The sequence below is a fragment of the Notamacropus eugenii genome, chromosome 5 (assembly GCF_028372415.1).
Source record: "Notamacropus eugenii isolate mMacEug1 chromosome 5, mMacEug1.pri_v2, whole genome shotgun sequence".
NCBI lineage: Eukaryota > Metazoa > Chordata > Mammalia > Diprotodontia > Macropodidae > Notamacropus > Notamacropus eugenii.
Window position 1 is genome coordinate 24,198,427 of NC_092876.1, and position 24,526 is coordinate 24,222,952.

At 45.0% G+C, this 24,526-nt stretch overlaps 1 protein-coding gene and 1 pseudogene across 1 annotated transcript; both read left to right on the plus strand.

The window, feature by feature from the left end:
• The first annotated feature begins 748 nt into the window (after nt 1-748).
• Nucleotides 749-2,545, plus strand: LOC140507423 (eukaryotic translation initiation factor 3 subunit E pseudogene; annotated as a pseudogene).
• An 11,389-nt stretch (nt 2,546-13,934) lies between these two features.
• On the plus strand, nt 13,935-22,271 carry LOC140503631 (sialic acid-binding Ig-like lectin 14). The gene is made up of 7 exons (XM_072607776.1): nt 13,935-14,036; nt 14,120-14,488; nt 15,098-15,382; nt 15,738-15,788; nt 17,561-17,821; nt 19,954-20,068; nt 20,255-22,271. The coding sequence occupies exons 1-7, from the start codon at nt 13,997-13,999 to the stop codon at nt 20,274-20,276; spliced, it is 1,143 nt and encodes a 380-aa protein (XP_072463877.1). The 5' UTR covers nt 13,935-13,996; the 3' UTR covers nt 20,277-22,271.
• Nucleotides 22,272-24,526: the final 2,255 nt, after the last annotated feature.

Sequence of the window (24,526 nt, forward strand, 5' to 3'; positions counted from 1 at the left end):
TGGATCTAGCACTTCTGGACAGATTTCCCTGATGATTTCCTGGAAGATATTGTTCAGACTCTTTTTTTCATTTTGTCTTTCTGGCAGGCCAATAATTCTTAAACTTTCTCTCCTGGATCTATTTTCCAGGTCAGTTGTTTTTCCAATTAGATATTTTACATTTTCTTCTATCTTTTCATTCTTTAGATTTTGTTTGACTTATTCTTGCTGTCTCATAGAGTCATTAGTTTCTACTTGCCCAGTTCTTTAGTTTTCTTCAGTTAACTTTTGCATCTCCTTTTCCATCTGAGTAATTTTTCCTTTTTATTAAATTGTTTTCTTCAGTTAACTTTTGCATCTCCTTTTCCATCTGACTAATTTTTTCTTTTTAGGAGTTATTTTCTCCATTTAATTTTTGTACTTCCTTTACCATTTGTGCAATTTCCCTTTTTAAAGCAATGTTTTCATCAGTGAATTCTTTTTTTATACTTTTAAATTCATTGGCCAGTTTCTCTTCTATTTCCTTCTTCAGCTGTTCCAGGAGAGCTGTTTGTGCATGCGAGTACTTCATAGTCTCTTCTGAAGTTTCAAATGGAAATACATTCTCACTACTGACCTCTTTGGTATTTATGTTTTGATCCTTGTCCCTATAGAAAGATTCTATGGTTTTTTCGTGCTTGTTTTGCTTTCTCTTGTTCATGATGGTGACTGGGTGTTGTGACTTCTGGGTCTCTCAGTTAGAAGCTGCAGAACTTGATGTTGAGCTGAGATGTGTGAAAAAGGTAAGAGCAAGTGTCTTTTTATCTTTTTATTTTGTGTTTCCCCAGTCTTCCCTGGGGTTAGTTTGTTCAGTGTGGGGGAGGTGTGTTCTGGTCATGCGAGATTTCCTCAGCTGAACTGAGGCAAAGGCAGACTCAGCGGATGGTGATCCCAGTTGCCCTATTGTCTTCCTATTTCCCCTGGAGTGCTGAGGCATGCCTAGATCCTAGTGTATGTTTCCAACCTTCCTGGGTCTCCTCTCCTAGCACTGAGGTTCGCCTGCATCCTAGTGCAAGTATCCACCACTCTGGGGCCCCTCTACTTCTGGTTCACCTCCGCCACAGTAGGAGGAATCCCCCTTAGCTATTTTGCTATCCTCAGGTGTTATGAGACTATTTGCCCCTTTGCTGTTCCCACTGATCCAGCATTTTTCTGAAGAAATATTTTATGGTCCTTTCAAGGTCATCAAGCAGGACATGGAGAGCATTTACTGATCACTCTGCCATCCTGGCTACTGGAAATTCAAGTAGGGGACTTTCACACGTTTAATCTGCTGACTGAAAGTCTCAGGAGCTGCAGTGGCTTGTACTTGGTGCTGGGCGCCTGTCACTTGTTCAGCTCTGCTGGTCTCTCGCCCTGGGCTGGTGCTCCACGGGTTCTGCCTGTTGCTCTCTCAACTTTCTCCTGGGCCCTCTCACTCTGCTGAGCTGGACAGGCAGTGCTGTGCTCTGTGGGCTCACCCCTGCAGAACAGATCCTTCCTGTGGACCTTCCAGTCTGTCCTGGGCTTTGAATCTGCCACAGTCTGTCTTCTATTGGATTATGCACCTCCAAAATTTGGTTAGATACATTTTTGAGGTATCTAAAGGAGTTTGTCTAAGATCTTAGATGAGTCGTTGCTCTCACTCTGCCATCTTCAACGCTCGAGTTTCTTTCAGTCAGAGAAATATATAGAAAAGGAATGGTTTCAAAGAAAATTGGTCCTTCTTAGTGACACAAACATGTTGGATTTTTCAGTGAATGTGTGTAAAAACCTTTATTCTGATGACATTCCTCATGTTTTGTATGTGAAAAAACCACTATTGTTGTATAAGTAAAACAGCTACAGGAAGAAACTGAACCAATAATGAAGGTTTTGAAGACTCGGAAACAACAAAGTTGAGGCAGTCTACCTGGGATGGTCAGATAACGCTTGACTACCTGAGTAACAAACACGGTTTTAAACAAGAATATTTAGATACATTCTAGAGAAATCCAAAACTTCAGTATGAATGTGGCACCTCTTCTGGAGCACCTGAATGGCTTTACTTTTTTAGAGAGTTGTTCCCCGCAACTGGTAGAAATGTTTTGGGTTAACTGTGGGAAAAACTAGCATCAAAATGTTGATGCATAATTGGGATGCAGCCATGGAAGACTTTATAAGACTGAAAGAAATGAGAGATGATATTTCTCTCCATTCTCCAATCCATTCCCTTCAGCAGAAGAACATGGCTGATTCATTGATCTCTATTTGCATTTGTCAATAACACAAAAGACAACATTATTGATATCTTTCCTTACCAGCCACAGAATCCTAATGCAATTGAAACCATTGGTCCACATATTCTCCACTATTTGACTTCTTCAGTCATAACAAACAAAGATGTTCCAAAACAAAAGCAGGTATTAAAGATCCAGTCAAAGTTATTCAGCCAGAGTCCTACACATACAAAGATCTTATAGCAGAGTTCATTAAATATTTGTTTGTTAACTTTGACTTAGATGCTCCATCCAGGACCCCCTCTGCTCTTCTTCATCTTTGCCACTAGATGGTGGCAGGCCTTGTCTGTTCTACAAGGGCTCACTTTTCCCACTCCCACCCCCATTGCTCCCTGTGAAACCCAACACCATCCCCAGGTGTCACTTCCCAGAGACACCACTTGTGGAGGTCCCAGCCTCAGACTGGTGGCAAGCATTCCTAGAACCACATTGGCTCCAATCAGGGGTTTCCAACACCACCAGAGTAGATTAAAAGGAGGTCCCTAGAGCAGGGACATCGTGTTCCCTGAATAAACCATACAGAGCAGCAGAAGCAGAGCAGAGGGAACTGGGAGTGCACTTTCTGTCTTCTACAAAGGCAGGCTCTGGGAGGAGTTTGGAACTCCACCCTCCCGAGGGAGAGGAGGTTGAGGGACCCTCCTCAGACTCACACCCTACAAATCCAATTGATGAATCCAAAAAGTCCGAATCCAGACTTGAGGAATCTGTTCCCCAGCTACTGTTTGGTGCATTTTATGTTCATGAGGTTTTCACTTGGAAGCTCATAGTTAGGTCATTTCTAAGTCACTGAAGGTGGGAGTAAAAGATATCTTGTGCAAGGGTCAATGGTGCACTAAATATACTTGATGTAGGACAGCCTTGATTTTAGTCCATCAATAATGTAAAGTCAGCAAAGCAATGCATATGGTCCATAAATCATTGATATTAGCAATGTTCACATTTGCATTGACTCTAACCTTCTATACAGAGACATGTTGTATGGCACAATTCTAATGGTTTAGGGATATTCAAGAGTCGATCTCCAACATTTTAATGTGAAAACTGATTATCAATAATCAATAATTGGCATGGGGTTAGATTCAGATCTCTCCCCTCTAAAGGTCAGACTTTAAGTGCAGTTCTTAAGGACAGAACTGATTATAAGATTGGACTCCCTTTTCTGTCCTTGAACACCCTGGTGAAAGCTCTCCCATTCTCTTCAGACTAGCATGGAGTATACATCCTTTGAAATGGTAGAGTAAAGCCTGGTTTGATAAAGAAATACTTTCCCTATTCAAGAGATAACAAGTCCTTCATTTTAACATAGCCCATCCTCAATTAGATTAAAAAATTAAATGTTAATGTTGCTTGATGGACCACCTACGATTTCAAAGGTTATATAAAGTGTGAATCCAAACCCATGATGTTCTTTGGTGTAAGAGAAAGGCCAAATGACCATCCTTTTGCGAACAACCTGCTGGTCTTTGTAATTAAATTTTTATATTAACCAGAAACTCTGTCTCTCTAATGTATTTAAAGGCCACATCAATCAGTCCTATTCTTCACCCTATGGGTCAATAAAGGCCTCTTGCTTTAGAAACATCTTAAAAACTGGATGACTTCGGTCTGGCCTAGGATAGAAATGAATTTGGGGATTTTTAAGAGGTAACATCCTTCCCACCCAGACTAGAAACCACTGGACAACTCATGTTAACAGTGAGGCACCAAGTCGTGACTTCATCCTCTCCATCAACCCTCAATCACTGTTTCTTCCTCAAGCCTCAGAGCTAGAAGGACTCTTAGATCATGGAACATCAGACCTAGAAGGTCCCTCACAGCAATCTGAGTACAGAACCTCAGAACTGAAAGGGAGTATAAAGTCCCAATCAAAATCTCCCTTGCTGGAAGAAGCCTAGGCTGTAAGAGTGAAGGAATATGTCCATAGCTGATCAGTAAGGTAGTAGCAGAGCAGTAACACAATTCAGTCCACATCAATGCCAATCAACAAGAATTTATTTATGACCAGTTCCCTTCCAGGTACAGTTATGGATACTAGACACACAGAAATAAAAGGAGACAAGCCCTAAGGCTGCTGGGAGGTTTTGTTCTGCTGAGGCAAAAATCAGTTGTTGCTAGAATAACAAATCAAGAACATGTTCAAAGTCATTTTGGAGAAGAGGGTACAGGTCTGACCTCAAGGGCAGAGCATTCCCAAGAGACTGAGGTTCCAAAATGCTCAGTGGATGATCAGAGAAGAATGAAGAGGAACAAAGGAGGGATTGGGCTGAACTGAATGGCTGTGAGGAAAACACAATAATTGTTCGGAGGAGGGAAATTTGTATCAGGCAGCTGATGTCTAAGGAAGTATTCCATCAATCCACCCCTCAATGAACAGACCTTTACTAATGCTGGGGACAACTGTGTAGAACACTGGACAGAGCACTGAGTCTAGAATAGGGAAGGTCTAAGTACAGATGCAGCCTCACACAAACTGTGTAACCAAGTCACATAACCTCTCTTGGAATCAGTTTCCTCATTTGTGAGTTGGGAATAATAACAATACCTTCAAGGCTGCTGTGAGGATCAGATAAGATCATAATGGTAAAGCCCTTGGTGCCCTGCCTGGCACATTGTGGAGCCAGCTTGCCAAGTGCTTTCTATGCCAACTGAAGGATCCAGTCCTGTTTCCTGGGAGCAGTGGGGAGCTAGTCAAATTTTCTGAGCAGAGAAATGACATAGCCACGTCCGAGATTCAGCAATATGAATTTGGTATCTTGGGGGCGAGAGGAGGATGTGAACACAGAAAGAACAATTACCAGGTGCATGCAGTAGTTCAGGGCAGGGTGGATGAGGGCTTGAATTCTAGGGTCAGCTCCAGGGGAGCAGAGATAAGCAGGACCCTAGGAGATGTGGCTGAGGTGAAATGGAGATCGGCATCCATATATGTGCCGAAATACATGAATCAACTTGATATTTACCACGTATTTGTATACAGAATAAATATGAAATCATATGTAACTATACTAATAACAAACTCCATATAAATGCACATATATCTAAACATATACACATACATGTTGTATGTTTGTATACTCATGTGTATATATACACACATATAGATATATGTCTGCATATATTTTTATTTGTATACACTCAAATGCTATTTTTCTGCTCCATTAAAATCTAATCTCACGTGAGCAGGGTTCAATTCATTCTTTGTCTTTGTATACTCAATGCCAGACACTGAGATCTTGCTTGAACTAAACTGCCAAGCATTCAAACTCTCTATTCATGGGGTGCAACTCTGATGTGCTGGCCACGTTGCTTGAATACAAAATGAAAGCTTGCCAGAAAGACTATCTTGTAGAGAACTGGCATGGAGCAGATCACATGGTGGTCAGATGAAGTGATACAAGGGTCAGATGAAGTCATGCCACGACACTCTCAAGGTCTCCCTCAAGAACTTTGCATTTGATTGTGACATGGCAGACACAGGTACAAGACCACTCTGTATGGTGTGCCCACATCAGAAAGGGTGCTGTGGTCTATGAGCAAAGCAGAATTAAAACAGCACAAAGGAAATGCAGGATGCACAAAGACAAAGTATCTACCCCAAATATTCACACTGACTCTCTTTGCCCAATCTGGGGTAGAGCATCCTGAGCTCATATTGATCTGTTCAGCCACAGTTGACCAACATTGAAATTTGACTCTGTCATGGTGATGTCATTTTGGTCCTCTTCTAGAATCAAGGACAACACCAACCACCACCAATGACTCTCAAAGTCTACAGCACAGCCAAGGGTATAGTAAACCCTTAATAAATACTTATTGATTGGGGCCCTCACTACCTACCTGAGCCTTCTGCCCACCTTTGGTTACCTCTCACAGTAAGGAAGTCTGTCCTGGCATTAAGTCTAAATTGACCTCAGGGTTCCTTCCACCACTTTCTACTCTTTTTGCACTCTGGGGCTGACCTGAATAAATCAAATCCCATTTGCACTGACTGCCCATAAAATATTTGAAGGAAGTTGTCCTCTCCCCTGTACTCTTCCTTCAACCTGAGTTACATTACCTAAGGTTTTTTCACTAATTCTCGTATGGAAAAACTCTGATGACTCTGGAGAGAAAGTGCAGTTGATGACTTTGCATAGCTTTGCCCACTCAAATATAATTCAGTTTCAAGTCAGGATATTATCACCTTCCTAATGTCACTGGTCCTCTTGAAGAATTAAGGAAGAACAGTATTCTGGGAAGAGGAGAAGCTGCCAACATGGGGAACCAATTGTCCACTTCCATTTGGGCAGTACTGCACTTTCCTCCTCCTTCTCCTTTTCCTCTCCCTCTGTCCTCAAGCGAACTCTTACCCCTATGTCTGAGTGCTCTGCCAAAGGAATATAAATTTTGATGTTTACACTTTACAAGGTATCATGAGGTTTGGGGAATAAACTTTTCTTCCTATTGATTCCATCATTGATTATTCTTTTCAAGCTGAGATAATTACTTCTTCTGTCCTGTAGTTTTCATCTGTGATTTCTTGAAATATAACTCCGGAAAACTTGGCTTGGATACAGGCAATTAGGATTCAAATGGAGCTACTTGACCATACCTTTCAACTCAAACACTTTTTCTTTCATGGATTGGCCACTACTGGGTCCCAGCCCAAGCCTCACTTTCTCATTGTTTGTGTTGTGATGACTCAGAGTAAGTGTAAATAGCCAATGTTTCTGTTCTGGTCACAAACTCTGAGGGTTCTCTCCCCTCTCAGACTGATTGTTTGCTGGAGGTAAACAAAACCATCTTATGCCTCTGCTTTTACCTAGCCTTTAAATACTTTAAATACTTAGAAAAAATGAAAACTGGGAAAGACCTACCTTAAAACAGTCCAGGTCTCCCACTACACCCGGGTCATCACCAGCTGTCCTGGTCTGTGCCTTGCCACTGAATTGCAATGACTCTGGAAGAGAAAGTGAAACTGATGATTTTGCACAGCTCTGCCCCACTCACATTCAATTTACTTGCTAGTTAGGGCATTATCACCCTCCTGATGCCACTGGTCCTCTTCAAGAATAAAGGATGAAAAACAACTACATGGACAGGACTAAATGACCTTTCCCCTTCTGGAAACACATGCTGTGGACCTTTGACTGATTAAATGCATAGGGAGAAGTTAGAAGGAGAAAGAAGAAGAAAAACAAAATGCTGGGGAAAACAGCCCTGCCGCGGCCGTAGCACTGAGAGGAACAGATCCGAGCGGGCCTCAGGGACAGGATCTCCAGCAGCCGCGCAGGTCCCTCCACCCACAGATGATGGGGGTCAGTGAGAAGGTCTCTTTGGTTGGTTGAGAGAGGAGTGGGGTGCCCCCATAACTCAGGCCCCCTCGGGAGGCAACAGCAGAGGCAGCAGCAGACCAAGGCTCCCCAAACAGGCAGGAGCCCAGATCCATTGTTGAAGATCTCTGCATAAATCCCCTGAGGGAAGTGAGCCCGTGAGGCGGCCCTACTCCCACCCAGGCAGCTGACCTTGATATCACACTGAATAGCAGCCCTGCCCCCACCCAAAGCCCTGAGGCTGGGAAGCAGCATTTGAGACTCAGACCCCAAGCACTGGGTGGGAGGATCCTGAAGCGAAGTGGGTGTGAGGAGAATATGCAGAGGTCAAGTCACTGGCTGGGAAAATGCCCAGAAAAGGGAAAAAAACCAAGACTATAGAGGGTTACTTTCTTGGTGAACAGGTTTCTCCTCCCCTCCTTTCTGATGAGGAAGAGCAGTGCTCACCCTCAGGGAAAGACACGGAAGTCAGTGCTTCTGTATCCCAGCCCACTCAATGGGATCAGACCATGGAAAACTCAAAAAGAGCTCAGAAAATTTTGAAAATTATGTTAGAGGACTGGAGGAAAAACTGGAAAGAGTAACCAAAGACAGGCAAGCAAAGTATGAACAGCAGATCAGCATCCTACTAACGGAGACCCAAAAAATGCTGAAGAAAATAACACCTTGAAAAATAGGCTAACTCAATTGGCAAAAGAGGTTCAAGAAGCCAATGAGGGGAAGAATGCTTTCAAAAGCAGAATTAGCCAAATGGAAAAGGAGATTCAAAAGCTCACTGAAGAAAACAGTTCTTTCAAAATTAGGATGGAACAGATGGAGGCTAAAGAATTTATGAGAAACCAAGAAATCACAAAACAAAACCAAAAGAATGAAAAAATGGAAGATAATGTGAAATATCTCATTGGAAAAACAACTGACGTGGAAAATAGATCCAGGAGAGACAATTTAAAAATTATGAGACTACCTGAAAGCCATGATCAAAAAAAGAGCCTAGACATCATCTTTCATGAAATTATCAAGGAAAACTGCCCTGAGATTCTAGAACCAGAGGGCAAAATAAGTATTCAAGGAATCCACAGATCACCCCTGAAAGAGATCCAAAAAAGAGAAATGCCTAGGAACATTGTGGCCAAATTCCAGAATTCCCAGGTCAAGGAGAAAATATAGCAAGCAGCTAGAAAGAAACAATTCAAGTACTGTGGAAATACAATCAGGATAACACAAGACCTAGCAGCTTCTACATTAAGGGATCGAAGGGCATGGAATAGAATATTCCAGAAGTCAAAGGAACTAGGACTGAAACCAAGAATCACCTACCCAGCAAAACTGAGTATAATACTTCAGAGGAAAAACTGGTCTTTCAGTGAAATAGAGGACTTTCAAGCATTCTTGATGAAAAGACCAGAGCTGAAAAGAAAATTTGACTTTCAAACACAAGAATGAAGAGAAGCATGAAAAGGTGAACAGCAAAGAGAAGTCATAAGGGACTTACTAAAGTTGAACTGTTTACATTCCTACATAGAAAGACAATATTTGTAACACTTGAAACTTTTCAGTATCTGGGTACCGGGTGGGATTACACACACACACATGCACACGCACACGCACACACACATAGAGACAGAATGCACAGAGTGAATTGAAGAGGATGGGATCATATCTTAAAAAAATGAAATCAAGCAGTGGGAGAGAAATATATTGGGAGGAGAAAGGGAGAAATGGAATGGGGCGAATTATCTCTCATAAAAGAGGCAAGCAAAAGACTTATTAGTGGAGGAATAAAGAGGGGAGGTGAGAGAAAAACATGAAGTTTACTCTCATCACATTCCACTAAAGGAAGGAATAAAATGCACACTCATTTTGGTATGAAAACCTATCTTACAATACAGGAAAGTGGGGAATAAGGGAATAAGCAGGGTGGGGGGGATGATGGAAGGGAGGGCATCAACACTCATGGGGAGGGACAGGATCAAAAGACAATAGAAGTAATGGGGGACAGGATAGGATGGAGGGAAATATAGTTAGTCTTATACAACACAACTATTATGGAAGTCATTTACAAAATTACACAGATTTGGCCTATATTGAATTGCTGGCCTTCCAAAGGGAAGGGGTGGGGAGGGAGGGAGGTAAAGAAGTTGGAACTCAAAGTTTTAGGAATAGCTGTTGAGTAATGTTCTTGCCACTCGGAAATAAGAAATACACATAAAGGGGTATACAAAGTTATCTGGCCCTACAGGACAAAAGAGAAGTTGGAGACAAGGGCAGAGAAAGATGATAGAAGAGACAGCAGATTGGTCATAGGGGCAATTAGAAGGCTTGGTGTTTGGGAGGGGAGGGGACAAAAGGGGAGAAAATTTGGAACCCAAAATTTTGTTAAAATGAGTGTTGAAAGTTAAATAAATTAATTAATAAAAAAAAATAAAATAAGATTAAGAGGGTAAAAAAAAAATGCTTCAAGTCTGGAAAAACATCTCAACTATCTACAATCCAAGTCAACCCAACTGAGCTTTCAGATAGAAAGACAAGAAAGAATATAAAGCTGTAATCCTTCCAGAAACATACAGTGAGAAAACTACAATGAAGATGCTTAAGCAATCACACAGAAAACTTCACAGACATAGTGAGGAGAGTCAAGCTGAGAGTGACTGAATCAGAGGACACTGACACGGAGAAGACTAACATTTAACTTACTAAGAAATGTCACAGTTGACCATATTAGGTAAGTCAACAGGCTGTCTCAGAGTTAGAGGAGACAAACAGTAGAGATGGTTACAATAGGAAGACTTGGTCCGTTGGGGAGTGTCCCTCTCTGATCAGAGACTTTTCTTCTAAGGGTCACCTCACACCAGAGGGCAGGGAGTTTTAGAGTCTGAAAGGTGCTTGGTCCATTGGAGAAGTAAAGAAGATAAGGTGCATAGTGCAAAAGCTCATGATGTTACCAAACCTGTGGACTTGAAACACCAATCCCCTTCACCACCACAAACTGCTCACTTTAAACATCCAAGTTGGGAGAATGAGGTTCCCCAAGGAAGATCTTTTTTTCACAAAAGCAGATGACAGAAGAAAATCCAGACTTGCTCACTCATTTCACTAAATTCTGGGGACCTGTCCTTGTTTTCTAGAAGGCTCATTGTGTAGGAGGGATGCAGACCTTGGCTTCCTCCTCCAAGGTGCCACAAGGTGAGAACAAATCACTGCTAAGCTGTGGCAAAAGAGCAACTTCATGTCAGGAAAAACTCCCTAAGAATTAGTGGTGCTCAAAGAGGGAGAGGTTACCTGCAGAGTTTGTGGCTTCCCCTCCTTGGAGTCTGGACAGCCACATGTCAGACAGGGGCTTCATGGACAGGGAACTGTGGAGGACTTTTCTACCTCTGCATTTCTACTGATCTTCAGGGATTCTTCTTAACTTCTCTTTTCTTCTGTCACACTCAGGAAATTCACTTTTGTCCCCAGAGGGAGACTTTGCACTTCTCCTTCTTGGAGAAGAGATAATAGAAGGAGTGTTACTCTAGTTTCCAGTAAGTGCCAGGCATTGTGCTCAACACTTTTAGAACTATTGGACCATTTGGTTCTCACAACAACCCTGAGATACAGAGGCTATTCTTATTTCTATTTTACAGTGGAGGAAACTGAGGCAAAAAGAAGTGAAGGGACTTGCTCAGGATCACACAGCTGGTAAGTGTCTGAGACTGGACTGGCAGTCAGCTCTCCCTGATTTCAGGTAGAAAGCTCTATTCCCTCAACCACATAGCAGCCCATGTAAAATGATAGATCATTAGATAAAGCCTAGTGTTGCAGGCTCTTAACATCTTTTTTCTTCCTGCCTCGTTCCTGGGCTTCTCTCCTGGAGAGATTACCTCTCTGACATTGAACCATAAACAACTGCTCTCTGAGGGACGTTGTCCAATTGTGGTCTAAGCTATTGCTGCCCATCCTCTTTATGGCATGTGATCACTCTGCCAATGTAGTGCTCAAATCCAGGTCATCTGTGTCCACAGCACTGTTCTCTTCATGTACAAAGTTAGGAACTGTGTCCAGGAAGGGAAGTTATCTTTGGTTAGGGAAATCAAGCCGGCTGGTCACCATCACTACTTAATTCTCTATCTAAGCATTATCCATGTATGTCTTTAATTATCCATTCTCCTATACCCCTGGGAACTGAAGCCAGGTCTGTAGCTTCAGTGAGAAGACTGTTCTCTTCTCTCTTGTTGAAAATCGACACCACATTTACCCTTCTTCAATCTTTTTGTGCCTCTCTCTTTTTTCATGACATTTTACACATTATTTTATTTACTTATTTCATTAAATATTTTGGAATTACCTGTAAAATTTTAAATATTGCTATTTTACCTTTTGAATTCCCAATTCTCTGTCTCCCTCCTCTTTCTCATTTCTCTTTGAGAAAGCAAGTGTTTTGTGTGAGTTTAAAAAGAAGAAGGAAGTGAGAAGAGAAAGCAAAAGACAGAATGAAAGAGAAAATGGAAATAGAAGAAAGAAAAAGAGAGAAAGAGAGGAGTAAAGCAGATATTATGGGATTGTTTTCTCTAACTTCTCCACAACATATGTACAAGTCTTCAGTCAATCTGAAGACTCTCTGGGACATTCAGTGATTGGATGAAGGCAGATGTCCCCAGGGAATGATCATGACACTGAGGGAAAGAATCAGAGGCAGATCTGAACTGGTGCACCAAGGGGGTGCACAGGACTGGAACAGTCAAAACTGGGGAGGGCCTAGAGGAGGCCGACCTTGGTCACTATAGCACAGGATTGCAGGGACACCAGAGAGTGAGCCCAGGGGAAGTGTTCGAGTCCTTGCCACCCACCCTTAACTGGCAGTCTGATCAGTGGGAGCTGCGAGAGCAAGCCCAGAATAATTTTACACCATGCTGTGTAGGAGCTTATCCTCTCCCTGTCCTGCACTGACACTAAGCTCCCTGAAGGCAGGTGCATCTCCCTTTTCTCTCCATTGGCAGTGCCCTGGGCAGAGCTTGGCACATAGGAGGCTCTTCATGAGTCATCACAGGGTTTGTAGCTGAAATCTTGGAGAACAGGTCCTGACCTGCATCGATGAGCTAATGGTGGTTTCACTGAGACTGAATCCCAAGGAGATCAAAGACAACACAGAATGGTCCCATAGGTACCAGAACATCCATAACAAAAGTCATGGCAGCTCAAATACTGCCACCAGCACAAGAGAAAGGATACGGGGGATTCAAAGGTGCAGGGAATCTGACTGAATTATGGGGGAAGAGAATCCTGGAATGTGGAACTCAGGTGGATATGATCATACAGAGAAGCACATGACAATCATTATGAACTGGTGCAACAGGAGAAAAGGGAATACAGGAGGATACTGCGGGCAAAGGTCACAGGAATCCAAATAAAAAAAATGTCAGCCAGTCAAGAGTCACCCAGCATTTATTAAGAACTTACTGTGTCTCAGGCTTTGTGGGAGGTACTGAGGATACTGAGAAAGGCAAAAGCAGTGCAAATTCACCAGGAAGGTTCATTCTCCTGTAATGAACACCAAGTCATTAACCATGCATTTAGAAGAGAGAAGAAGAGTAGAAGAAAATAGGTGGAACGAGGAATCAGGAAGTGACATTGGAGCTGAGGTTTGGGGTTCAAGCCAGGAAAAAGATTGTGAGGAGTGAAATTCTTCCAGGCATAGGGTATAGCCAGAGCAAAGGCCTGGAGATGGGAGATGGAATGCCATACCAAAAGCAGGCCATTGGCTCATGTAGCTGAATTAGAGAGATCTTAGAGGAGAGTAAACTAATAATAATCATGCCCAGCATTTCTGCAGTGATTCATGGTCTGTGAAACACTTGGCAAATCTCACATTTGATCCTCACAACAAGGCTGAGGGGGAGCGGCTGTTACTGTCTCCATTGTATAGATAGGAAAACTGAGGCTCAGACAGAGGCAAGACTGACAGGGAATGTCTGAGGCAGGATTTCAGCTCAGGTGTTCCTAATTCCAGTTCAGCTTGCAAAGGACAGGGGCAGCAGTGTTTAATGGTCAGCACCAGCTCTGGGCCAGGCTCTGGTCACTGCCCCCCATGAGCCACACAGACACGCTAGTCCATACAAGATCCATGCCCCAAGTCTGTGCAGCAGATCTGTCCTCCCCCAGCACCTCAGTCCTGACTGTCCCAGGAGCTGGCCCAGGAGAGGAGCTCCCCATCCCCACCCCTACACACACCCCTCTCCCTGAACTCAATGAAGGAGGCCAGAAGGCCACTGAGGAAGAGGACAAGGGTTGCTCTTCTGAGGATAGTCCTCCCTCTCTCTCCACACAAGGACTTCCTGTTTCATCTTCCTCTTTGCTGTGACCCTGACAGGGAACCATAGTGTTCAGGGAGTGACACAGTGCCCCAGAGGAGCCTGGCTCTCTCCTGTCTCATCCATGCTGCTGCTGCTGCTGCTGTTGCCCCTGCATTGGAAGGGTGAGTGGGGCTGGGGCAGAGGGAGGCTGGTCTGAGGGGTGAGAAGAGGTGGAGATGCTGACCAAGCCTCTGTCTGCCCTCAGGGTCCCTGTCCCAGAGATTGGAGGTGCAGCCCTCGGTGACTGTGGAGGAGGGAATGTGTGCCCATGTTCCCTGCACCTTCAATACCTATGGACTCTACGTCAATTACAACAAGAGCATTTATGGCTACTGGTTCAGAGCAAGTTCTGATGTTGTGAGAGATAGGCCCGTGGCGACCAATGACCCATCGCAGAAGGTGGAACATGGAGCCCAGGGGAGATTCCATCTCACTGGGGATCCCAGGATGAACAATTGCTCTCTGAGCATCACAGACGCCCAGTTCTCAGACAGGGGACGATACTTCTTCCGTATTGACTATGAATCTGGTAGATACAGTTTTGGAAATCAGCTACTTTATGTGAATGTGACAGGTAGGATGCTCCTCTCCTGCTCCTCAGTGTATGAGGCAGGGAGGTCTGAGGAATGGGATGGCCTTGAAGACTCTGTAACTCCCCATGGGAATGGTGAGAGATCAGAGGATACATGGGGAAGACCCAGGAAAGGTGTGAAGATCCTGCCTAAAGCTTCAGAGCTACAAATGGTGAAGCCTTCTTTGGGTGGAACCAGGACCCCAGACAAGACTGAGAGGCACCACAGTTGTTCTGGAAAGAACTCTGGAGCTGCTGCCAAAGGAAGGAGATTCCAATTCTATATTTCTGACTGACTGTCTTTGGGGCATTTTGAAGTATAATTTTTCACTTTACCTCTTGACTCTCTTTCTCTTTATGTGAAATGAAGGGCTTCCTCTCCATTTTCTTTATTGATATTTCCCCTTGACTTACAATCTGTGGGTGACTTCAGTCCAGAGGATAACTCGGGATGCCCAAAATGCTGTTAAGGAGCAGGAGTCTGAATGGGGTCATATTATGCATGGAACATAGTAGGACCCTGAGGAATGGGGGAGGGACCAGCAATTGGAAGAACACTTGAGTCCTCAGTCCCCTTCCCACTCCGTGGCTCACTGTCTCTCTCCTCTCCAGACTTGAAGCAGAAACCAGACATCTCTATGCCAGAGGTTCTAGAGTCAGGAAACCTAGTGACTCCGAAATGCACATTTCCTTCAGCCTGTGGGCAAGACAGGATCTTCAAATTCTTCTGGATGTGGGGTGCCCTCTCCTCCAAGGCACAGAGCTCTGAGACTTCACCGTCCTCCCAGTTCTCCTTCATCTCTGGGCCCCAGCATCATGGCACCAACCTCACCTGTCAGGTCACCCTTCCTGGAGGCCGTTTGAGCACAAAGAGAACTGTCCAACTCAGTGTGTCCTGTGAGTGCTGGGGCAGCAGATCTGCATTCCCTAAGTGAGGGTGTAAGGGAGATGTGCATTATGGGACCAGGGTCAAGACCAAACCCTGGGAAACCAGATTCTCTTTTTCCTGAGCAAGGCAGGGAAAGCTCCCTCCCAGCACAGACACAGGCTGTGATTCCCTGTTTGTTTTTTTTTTTCTCTCTCAGCCTCTGCGGCTTCATGTGCCAATGTTAGTCAGGTAGAGTTAGCCTAGATGTCCTCTGAGCTCCTTCCACTCTGATATTCTGAGATTCTGGAATTTAATCTCTTCCCTGCCCACTGCTGGGCTGGGCAGAGAAATCCACCCCCATCCAGCCTGGTCCTTGTGTTGCAGATGCCGTGCAGAATGTGACCATCACCATGGCCCTGAACAACAGGAAAACAGGTATCAGCAGAACCTCTAGGGGAGGCCAGGGAGGGGGTCTTGGAGTTTCAGCTTGTATTCAGAGGGTAGGTGTGGATGTCAGTGAGAGGAAGGAGAGAGGAGAAACTAGGACTCACTCTACAGACCCAGGTTCTCTTTGGCCTGGGCTGCTCCTCCTTTGGAATAACATCAACTCGTGTTTACTCCAGATTTGAAGGGTTAGAAACCATTTTCTTCCAAACAGTCTGAGTAGATATGGAGTGTGAGAATTCTGATGCCCATATTTCAGATGAAAAAACCTGAGGCTCACAGCTGTGAGGAGAGACTGACCTAGAGAACACAAGTCCCTAGTAACAGAGAGGTGTGAACTCTAAATGTACACTGCACCTGGCTTGGGCTAAGAGGGATAAGGTACTCCTTGGATCCAGTTATTAGGATAGTGTTCTATCCACTGAACTCATCAAAGTTTCCATGTTGGGTAAGCTGACATGGCTCTCTGCATTTCAGGCCAGTCAGGGAGTCTTTGCTACCTGGATCATTGATGTTGGGTTCAGGGTTGATCTTGAGTGTTTGAGGGGTCTCTGTAGGAGGAGGCCATGGGGGATTGGTGAAGAAGCTGCTATCAGTGGGGGACAGGAGTCTGACCATCCAGGCTCAGCCTTGAGCATTCAGTCAGGGCAGGGCAGTATTGGCCCTGAGGCCTCAGAGTTGCTGGGTGTGTGAAAGTGCAACCTTGTGGTCATCAGTTTGGGCTCATATGATGTAAGATGTAAGAAGGCTCACTGTGCAGACATTTCAACCTACTGGGAACTTGTTTTTTTGTTTGTTTCTACCTTTCATAATACTGTTCCCTTAATTTGTTAAGTGAGAGAAAGTAAGAGAGAGAGAGAAGGAGAGAGAGAATGAAGCTATGGAAGAAAGACATAAGGAAGGAAAAGAAGATGGAAGGTACCAAGGAAGATAAGAAGGAAAGTAGAAAAGAAAGGAGGGAAAGAGTAAAGATGAAGGAAATTAAAAAAAGGAAAGACTCATCAAAAGAAGGAGTGAAGGAAGGAAAGAAGAAAAGGAGAAAACCCATAGGAGGAAAGATAAAAAAGGGAGAAATAAATGTGAAAAGAAGATGAGATGGAAGGAAGGAATGAAAAAGAAAGGTAAAAATACAGGAAAAAGTAAGGATTGAAGGAAGAAAATACACAGGAGAGAAAGAATGAATAAAAGCAAGGAAGGGACAAAGAAATAAAGAAAAAACATGAAAAAAGGCAAAAACGATAAAGGAAGGAAAGTAGAAAAAAGAAAGAGTTTGAAAAAGAAAAAATATGAAGCAAAACAAAGAAAACATTAAAAGAAAAAAGGAAAGATGGAAGGAAGGAAGGAAAGAAGGAAGGAAGGAAGGAAGGAAGGAAGGAAGGAAGGAAGGAAGGAAGGAAGGAAGGAAGGAAGGAAGGGAAAGGAGATAAACAAAACCCAATGTGAGACAAAGGCAGGAACATGACCCAGGCTGAGTGTGCCCTGGCAGCAGCAGAGGCAGGGGAGGTCTCCAAGGTCTGGGGAGCAGCCAGGGAAGATGCAGGGCAGGGAGAAGAGGCAGGAAGCCAGGCTGGGCTGGGCCTGGGGTACCCCTTCCTGCCAGGAGTGCGGTCCTCCTACACTTGCCCTTTCCTTGTGGGATTTTGGGGGGGTCACACTTTCTTTCTAAGCCCCCTGGTCCCTGCTGGGTACAGTGAAAGTGGAAAACAGGGGATCTCTGAGGTGCTTCCAGGTTCTCACTCCTGGGACCTCCTGGTCTTTTTCAGTTTTTGTTCCAGGAAACAGCTCAGCTCTTGTGGTGCAGGAGGGCCAGTCCCTTCACCTGCTCTGTGCTGCCAACAGCAATCCCCCTGCTACACTGAGCTGGATGTTGGGGAACCAAACCCTGGCCTCTTCCCAGCCCTCAGAGGATGGAGTCCTGCACCTGAATCTGCCCCACCTGGGCCCAGCAGATGGAGGGAATTACGTTTGCCTGGCTCAGCATCCTCTGGGCTCCAAGCAGGCCTCCCTGAACATCTCTGTGCAGTGTGAGTGTGAGGGGGCTGGGCACCATAGGGTGCTTGGGTCCTGGTGGGGAAAGGAGAGTAGAAAGGCATCACCTGTACCTTGCTACACACCCCCCAAGGATGCTCATCCCTTCTTACTCCTGGGTCAAGGAAGTCTTATTCTGTACCTGTTGTGTCCAAGTGGAGCCAGCCCTCTCCTTACTTTGGTGGATAGGGGGGAAGGATGTGGAGGACAATAGTAGCAATCACACCTTCCAGGTCACATCAACCAGGGCTGGACCCTGGGCCAAAAGCAGCCTGAGTGTGAAGGTGGACAGAGTCCCCAATATCCCTATCAGCTGTGAGGGGAAGAACCCACAGGGGATCCACACCCTGTTCTGCCAACTGGTACCTTCTGGGGGATGGAGGCAGCTGAGGCAGAGTGTCCTGAGGACAGTGGGCATAAACAAGGCCACCTACCTTGTTCACCCCAAGCTTGTTCTGTCCAAGCAGCACAAATGCCATACTTGTCCTAGTGATTAGTGGGGAAGCTGAGGGACTGAAATAGTAGCAGTGACAGTTTCTGAGTGTTTTCCACCAAATCTGGGGGGTCTCTAGCAGCCTGAGTGTGAAGGTGGAGCCCAGCCACAAACTTGGTCCCTACTGTGATGTGAGGACCCAGCACAGGGAAGACAGTCTCAGTGTCTGGCTGCCCCTAGGTGAGAGAGTTTGGGTACATGGAGGAGGGGAGAGCTATGAGGGATCTGATTCATGAAGCAAGTGGAGGACAGCTGAGGCTGTGGTATGTTAGGGGCTGCCCATTGAGGCTAAGGAGACATTCCGGGAAGAGGGTAGTGCAGGAGTCAGGAGTCTGAGCCAGGAGGCTGGGGTTTGAAACACAGCCTTCATCTCTCCCTGTTTTGCCCAAGGAGATAGCACAGTGTGAATTCCCACAAGGTTTGCTGAAATCCCAGAATGCTTTGTTTTCAGTGTTCCTCTAATCCACTAACCTTATATGGGGGAATTTGGCATCCAGCTCTGAGGTGGAAAACCTGTTCCAACATGTGTATTAACACCAGCTCCAGAGGAAGTTGGTCACTAAAAAATGGGCAGATATTGGTGAACCTCTCTCTATACATTTGAAAGGCCATGGACTAGGTAGGACAGGAGAGAGACCAATATCTTGATTTTTTTTAAAAAAAGAGAAAGAGAACAGACGATACAATGCACAGGGTAGTGAAGTTCATCTCAATTTTTGAAAAGTCTGAGGATGGAATATCAAAGGGTTGGATGGTGAACAGTGAGAAAGAAAAACTGTGATTCCAAAGTGTTGAAGTGTTTTACCAGGACCAGCCCCTGACAAGCAAACCTATGTTGGTTTGCTCTCATTCTAACCTGGCCAGAGGGAGGAATGCCAGAACTAAAATTTGACTCAATTTCAGCCAAGTGTTGGATAGAGAATTCATGTCATTCTTGTGGAGAAAAGGAGAACTGTGGATTGTTGCAATCAGAATTGGTTGTATGAAAGGAGGCCAGCTCCTTGGTCTGGAGTTAATGGAGGCTGTACATTTCCACATGGGGCACCCTAATCATGAATTCACTTTTCTCTTGCTTTAAAATCAGAGCTTGACTTTGATACTGCTGGCCTATGGCATCTTTCTCCCTTTCTAAGACAGTTCAAAGACCCCAAGAAGGAGTTATGCGGGCCTTATACCTTCCTTCATCACTTGCACATCCAAGATCGAATTTTCAGAGTTTTAGACTTGAGTCTCTGGGAACAGACACATGCTGGCTTTCCATCTCTCTCCTCACCCATCTTCTGTGAAGTCATGTCATGCAGTGTTTACTAAATACCCACCAAGTGCCAGGAGTATGAGTCTCTTTGTAGTGGTGGATGTTGTGATCAGGAGGGCCAGCACCTGTAGGGTGAGAGCTGCTCAGCCCTTGGCAGGATTGCTCCTATCCCTTTACCCAGTATCACTTGGGGCTCCAAGAAGCTGTAGCAGGGACAGGGAAACATTCTGATCAAACTTTCTCAGCAGACAGGCACTAAGGCAGAGGATCAATGAGAGGAGAAAACTTGGAGTGGGTGAGGCAGCAGAGTGGAGGGAAAGGACTGAGGCCTGGGAAACAATGAGCCCCCTCTAACCAGCCTCTTGGCCCTCTCCCCATAGCATCCTCTGCCCAGAAGAACAGTTCTTGGCCACTGGTGTTCATATTGATCCGGGGAACCCTCATGGGGGCCTGCTTTCTTCTCACCTATGGCCTCACCTGGCTCTATTACACCAGGTGAGTGTGTCTGCACTCTATCCCACAAGCCCATGACATCCTGTGCCCCTCACTCCCTGCCTCAACACCCTCCTCACTGTTCTTTCCAGAAATGGTACCTGGGGTCACCCCTCACCCTCACACCCTCTGGCCTTACACCCCTGGCTCTTCCAGCTGTGACCAACACTAGGCCTGTTGCTCCCACAGGAAGTCACTAGGGAAGGAGTAGCTACCAGCTGCAGAAGCAGATCAGTCACCTCTGTGATTGACGCCTGGCCTTGAACCCAGCACAGACCTGCCTCCTACCTCTTCTACTCAATGGCACCAACTCTGCCCTCAGGGATCATGCAAATCAAGTCTGACCCTGCAGCTATAGGACCAACTTCCAGGACTGGAGGAGGACAATTCTCAGGTCCCCCTAGGTCTCTTTTTTTTCCTCTATGAAACCCCAGGCTGGTCCCCGAATTGGCCTATGGCATGACCTCATTGATGGAGGGAGGAAGTGTCTATCCCAGGACCTGCAACCCAGGATACTCCAGAGCCCCAGTATCCCTGGCTTCAGGTCTGGGGGAGCACTCTCAGCTGTGCATAGAGCAGCCAGGGCCACACTAGATGCAGGATGCTTTTGTGGAGCTATTTTCTCCCAGGTTAAGTTTAGATGTGTGCTTGGGCTTCAGTTTCCACATTTATAATGAGAATGCTGGCACTATACTCTCTGTTCCCTCCAGCAGGGTACCTGGTGCCCAGTTCATGAGGGTTACCATGTTTCTGAGCACTGCATCCCCCACCCCGCACTGCTGACTTGGAGAAATATGTGTCTCCCACTGCGATGCACGGAGGGAAAGTCCTGATACTTACAAGAGTCTTCTGCTGTTCTCCATCTCTGCCAAGAGAAATTGGCAGCCCTCTTCTTTTATTTATGGGCTCAATTTCCCCCACTCCATCACTTCCTGTGAAACCTCACACCTTCCCCAGAGGTCACTTCCCAAAGATGTCACTTGAGCAAGTCCCAGCTTCATACACAGATTCCCCACACTGGTGGGAAGCATCCCTAGGATCCAACGGCTCCCATCAGGGCTTCTCAGCACATCCACAGCACTCTTAGTCAAAGGGGGTCCCTGGTGCAGAGGTATCCTGTTCCCTAGATTAACCAAGCAGGGCAGCAGATGCAGAGTGGAGTCAACTGGGAGGGCACTGTCTTCAGCGAAGGCAGACTGTGGGAGGAGTTTGGCACTCTACCCTCCAGAGGTGGGAGGAGGCTGAGGGGATCTCTTCAAGTTTCCAGCCCAGAACTCCAAGCCATGAACCCACCGAGCCCAAAGTCAGCCCTGGGGAGTCTGCTCTCCAGTCAGTTTGGTGTGCTTTATCCTGATGAAGTTTTCACTTGGAAGCTCAGAATTACCTTCTTTCTAGGTCACTGCAAATGGAAGCAAAAGATGTCTTCTGCAAGCACCAATAGGGCACCAAAGCATTCTTGATACAGGACAGCCTTCGTTTTAGTCTACAAACAATGCAAAGGCTGCAGGGCAAGGAAAATACTCCATAAAACTATTGATATTAATAATATTTGCATTTCCATTGACTCCCACCTTCCATACACCAACCAGTCTTATGGCATAACGTAAAAGGTTTAGGGATGTTCACAGGTCAAACACTGACATTGTTAATGTGAAAATGGATTATCAATAACCAATAACTGGGTTGAGCAGAGATTCAGAGATCTCCCCTCTAAAGTCCAGACTTTAAATTCAGTTCTTAAGGACATTGCTGATGATGAGATTGGACTCCCTTCTCTATTCAAGGACCCACCTTGGAGGAAATTCTTCTATTCTGCAAGTATTTGGGTGGAGTATATGATATAGTGGCCTAAAGCCTGGTCTGGTAGAGAGATACTTTCCCTACTGAAGAGATAACCTGCCTTTCATTATAATATTTTAATATACCCCGTCTCTAATCAGTTTAAAAAAACAGATTTTGTTGCTGTTTGATGAAGCACTTACTATTTTCAAGGATATATAAAGTGTGAGTTCCTCCCACTGCCCCCATGACTGTGTTTGTTCCAAGAGAGAAGCCAAATGACCATCTTTTTACCCATAATATGGTCGCCTTATTAATAAAATGATAGAAATTATATACAGAAATTATATCTTTCTAATGTTTTTAAATGTCACACTAATCTGTCCTACTCTTTACCCTATGGTGAATAAAGGCCTCTTGCCTTAGAGTCTTGTCTTCGAAACTTCATGACATGGGACTTTTCTAGAATAGAAATGAACTTGGAATTGTTAAGAGGCAACACCCTTCACATCAGACCAGGGGACACTGAACACCTCATGTTAACAGTGAGGTAACAAGTCCTGACAATCCTCCCCATCAACATTCTCTGGCTTTCCCTCAAGCTTCAGAGCTAGAAGCACCCTGAGAACATGGAACATCAGAATTTTGAGACATGTCCAAGCAATCTGAGAAAAGGACCTTAGAACTGGAAGAACTTTAAAACTCTCCTCAAATTCTCCCTTGTTAGATGAGGATTAAGATCTTAAGAGGGAGACAGCTGACCAGTGAGGTAGTGGGAGAGCCATGACTCGGTTCAAGCCATATCATTGCCAACCAGTAAGAATTTACTTATGACCAGTTCCTTTCCAGGCACAGCTCTGGGTTCTGGGCACGCAGAGATATATAACAAGACAGTCCCTGAGGCTTCTGGGAGGTTTTGTTCTCCTGAGGCACAAATCAGATGCTGCTAAAATATCAAATCAAGAACATGTTCAAAGTCATTTTGGAGAGGAGGGTGCTGGTCTGACCTGGGTAGTGAGTTCCCAAGTGACTGAGGTTCCAAAAAGCTCAATGTACGAGCAGAGAAGAATGAACAGGAACAAAGGAGGGATGGGGCAGCCCTGGCTGTGAGGGAAGTGGGATGGTTGTCTAGGAAAGGGAAATTTGACCTAGGAAAGCTAGGACTAAGGAAGGTTTCTGTCATCAATCTAAAATCCTTTTGTCATGCTAGGGGCAACTAATTGGAATACTGAGCTGAGCACTGATCCTGGAATCATTAAGGCCTGACTTCAAATCCAGTCTCAGACTAACTGTGTAACCCAGGGAAAGTCAAATAACTTCTGTTGGCCTCAGTTTCCTCCTCCGTGAAATGGGGATAATAGCAACAACCTCAGGGTTGCTGTGAGGATGAGAAGAGATGGGAAAGCCTGTGGTGCCCTACCTGGCACATTGTGGAGCCAGCTTGCCAAGGGCTTTTTATGCCCAGTGAAGGATGCAGTGCTGTTTCCTAGGAGCAGTGGGGAACCACTAAAGTTTTCTGAGCAGGGAAATGACATGACCCTATCTGTGCTTCAGCCATATTACTTTGGCACCTGAAGGGAGGGAGGAGGCCAGGAAGGGAGAAAGAACAGTGAGCAGGTGCATGCAGTGATTCAGGGGAGGGTGGAGGAGGTCCTGAATGCTGGGGTGGCCCCAGGAGGTGAGACAAGAAGGCCCCATGAGCTGTGGCTGAAGTGAAATGGACATCAGTGTCCATGTGTACAGAGAGACACATGAAGAAATTTGATATTGACTATGTCTGCAGAATGAATATGAAATTATATATAACTGTACTAATAACTAACTCTGTATGAATGTACGTATATATCAAATATATATACACATTTTTGTGTGTATGCACATATATAAACTCACACATACACACATACATGTGTGTATACATCTTAATGTATTTATACACAGGTGCTTTGTTTGTTCCTCATTAGAATAAATCTCATTATGAGCAGCGATTGATTCATTCTTTGTCCTTCTGTTCTCGATGCCTAGAATACAGCCAAGGGTATTGTAAACCCTTAATCAATACTTATTGATTGATTGGGACCCTCACTTCTTCCCTGAGCCCTCTACCCACCTTTGGTTAGCTATCAAAGTCAGGAAGTCTTTCCTCACAAGCCTAAATTGACCTCAGGACTGCTTCCATCATCTCCTGCTGCTCTTGCCCTGTGGGGCTAAACTGAATAAGTCAAATCCCATTTGCACGGACTGCCCATAAAATACTTGAAGGAAGTTGTCCTCTTCCCCATAGTCTTCCTTTAATCTGAGTTGAATTACCTAAGGTTTTTTCACTAATTGTCACATGAAGGACTGATGGCTCTGGAGAGAGAGTGAGGCTGATGATTTAGCACAGCTCTGCCCCACTCACATCCAATTCACTTGCAAGTCAGGACATTATCACACTCCTGATGTCATTGGACCTCTTGAAGAATTAAGGAAGAACAGCATTCTGGGAAGAGGAGAAGCTCCCTCCCTGGGGACCCAATTGGCCAGTTCCAGTTGGGCAATACTGTACTTTTCTCCTCCTCCTTCTATTCCTCTCTGTCCTCATGGGGAGTCTTACCCCTCCATGTGAGTACTCTATCTAAAAGAACATAAATTTTGATTGTTTACACTTTACAAGTTATCATGCGGTTTGGGAGCTAAGTT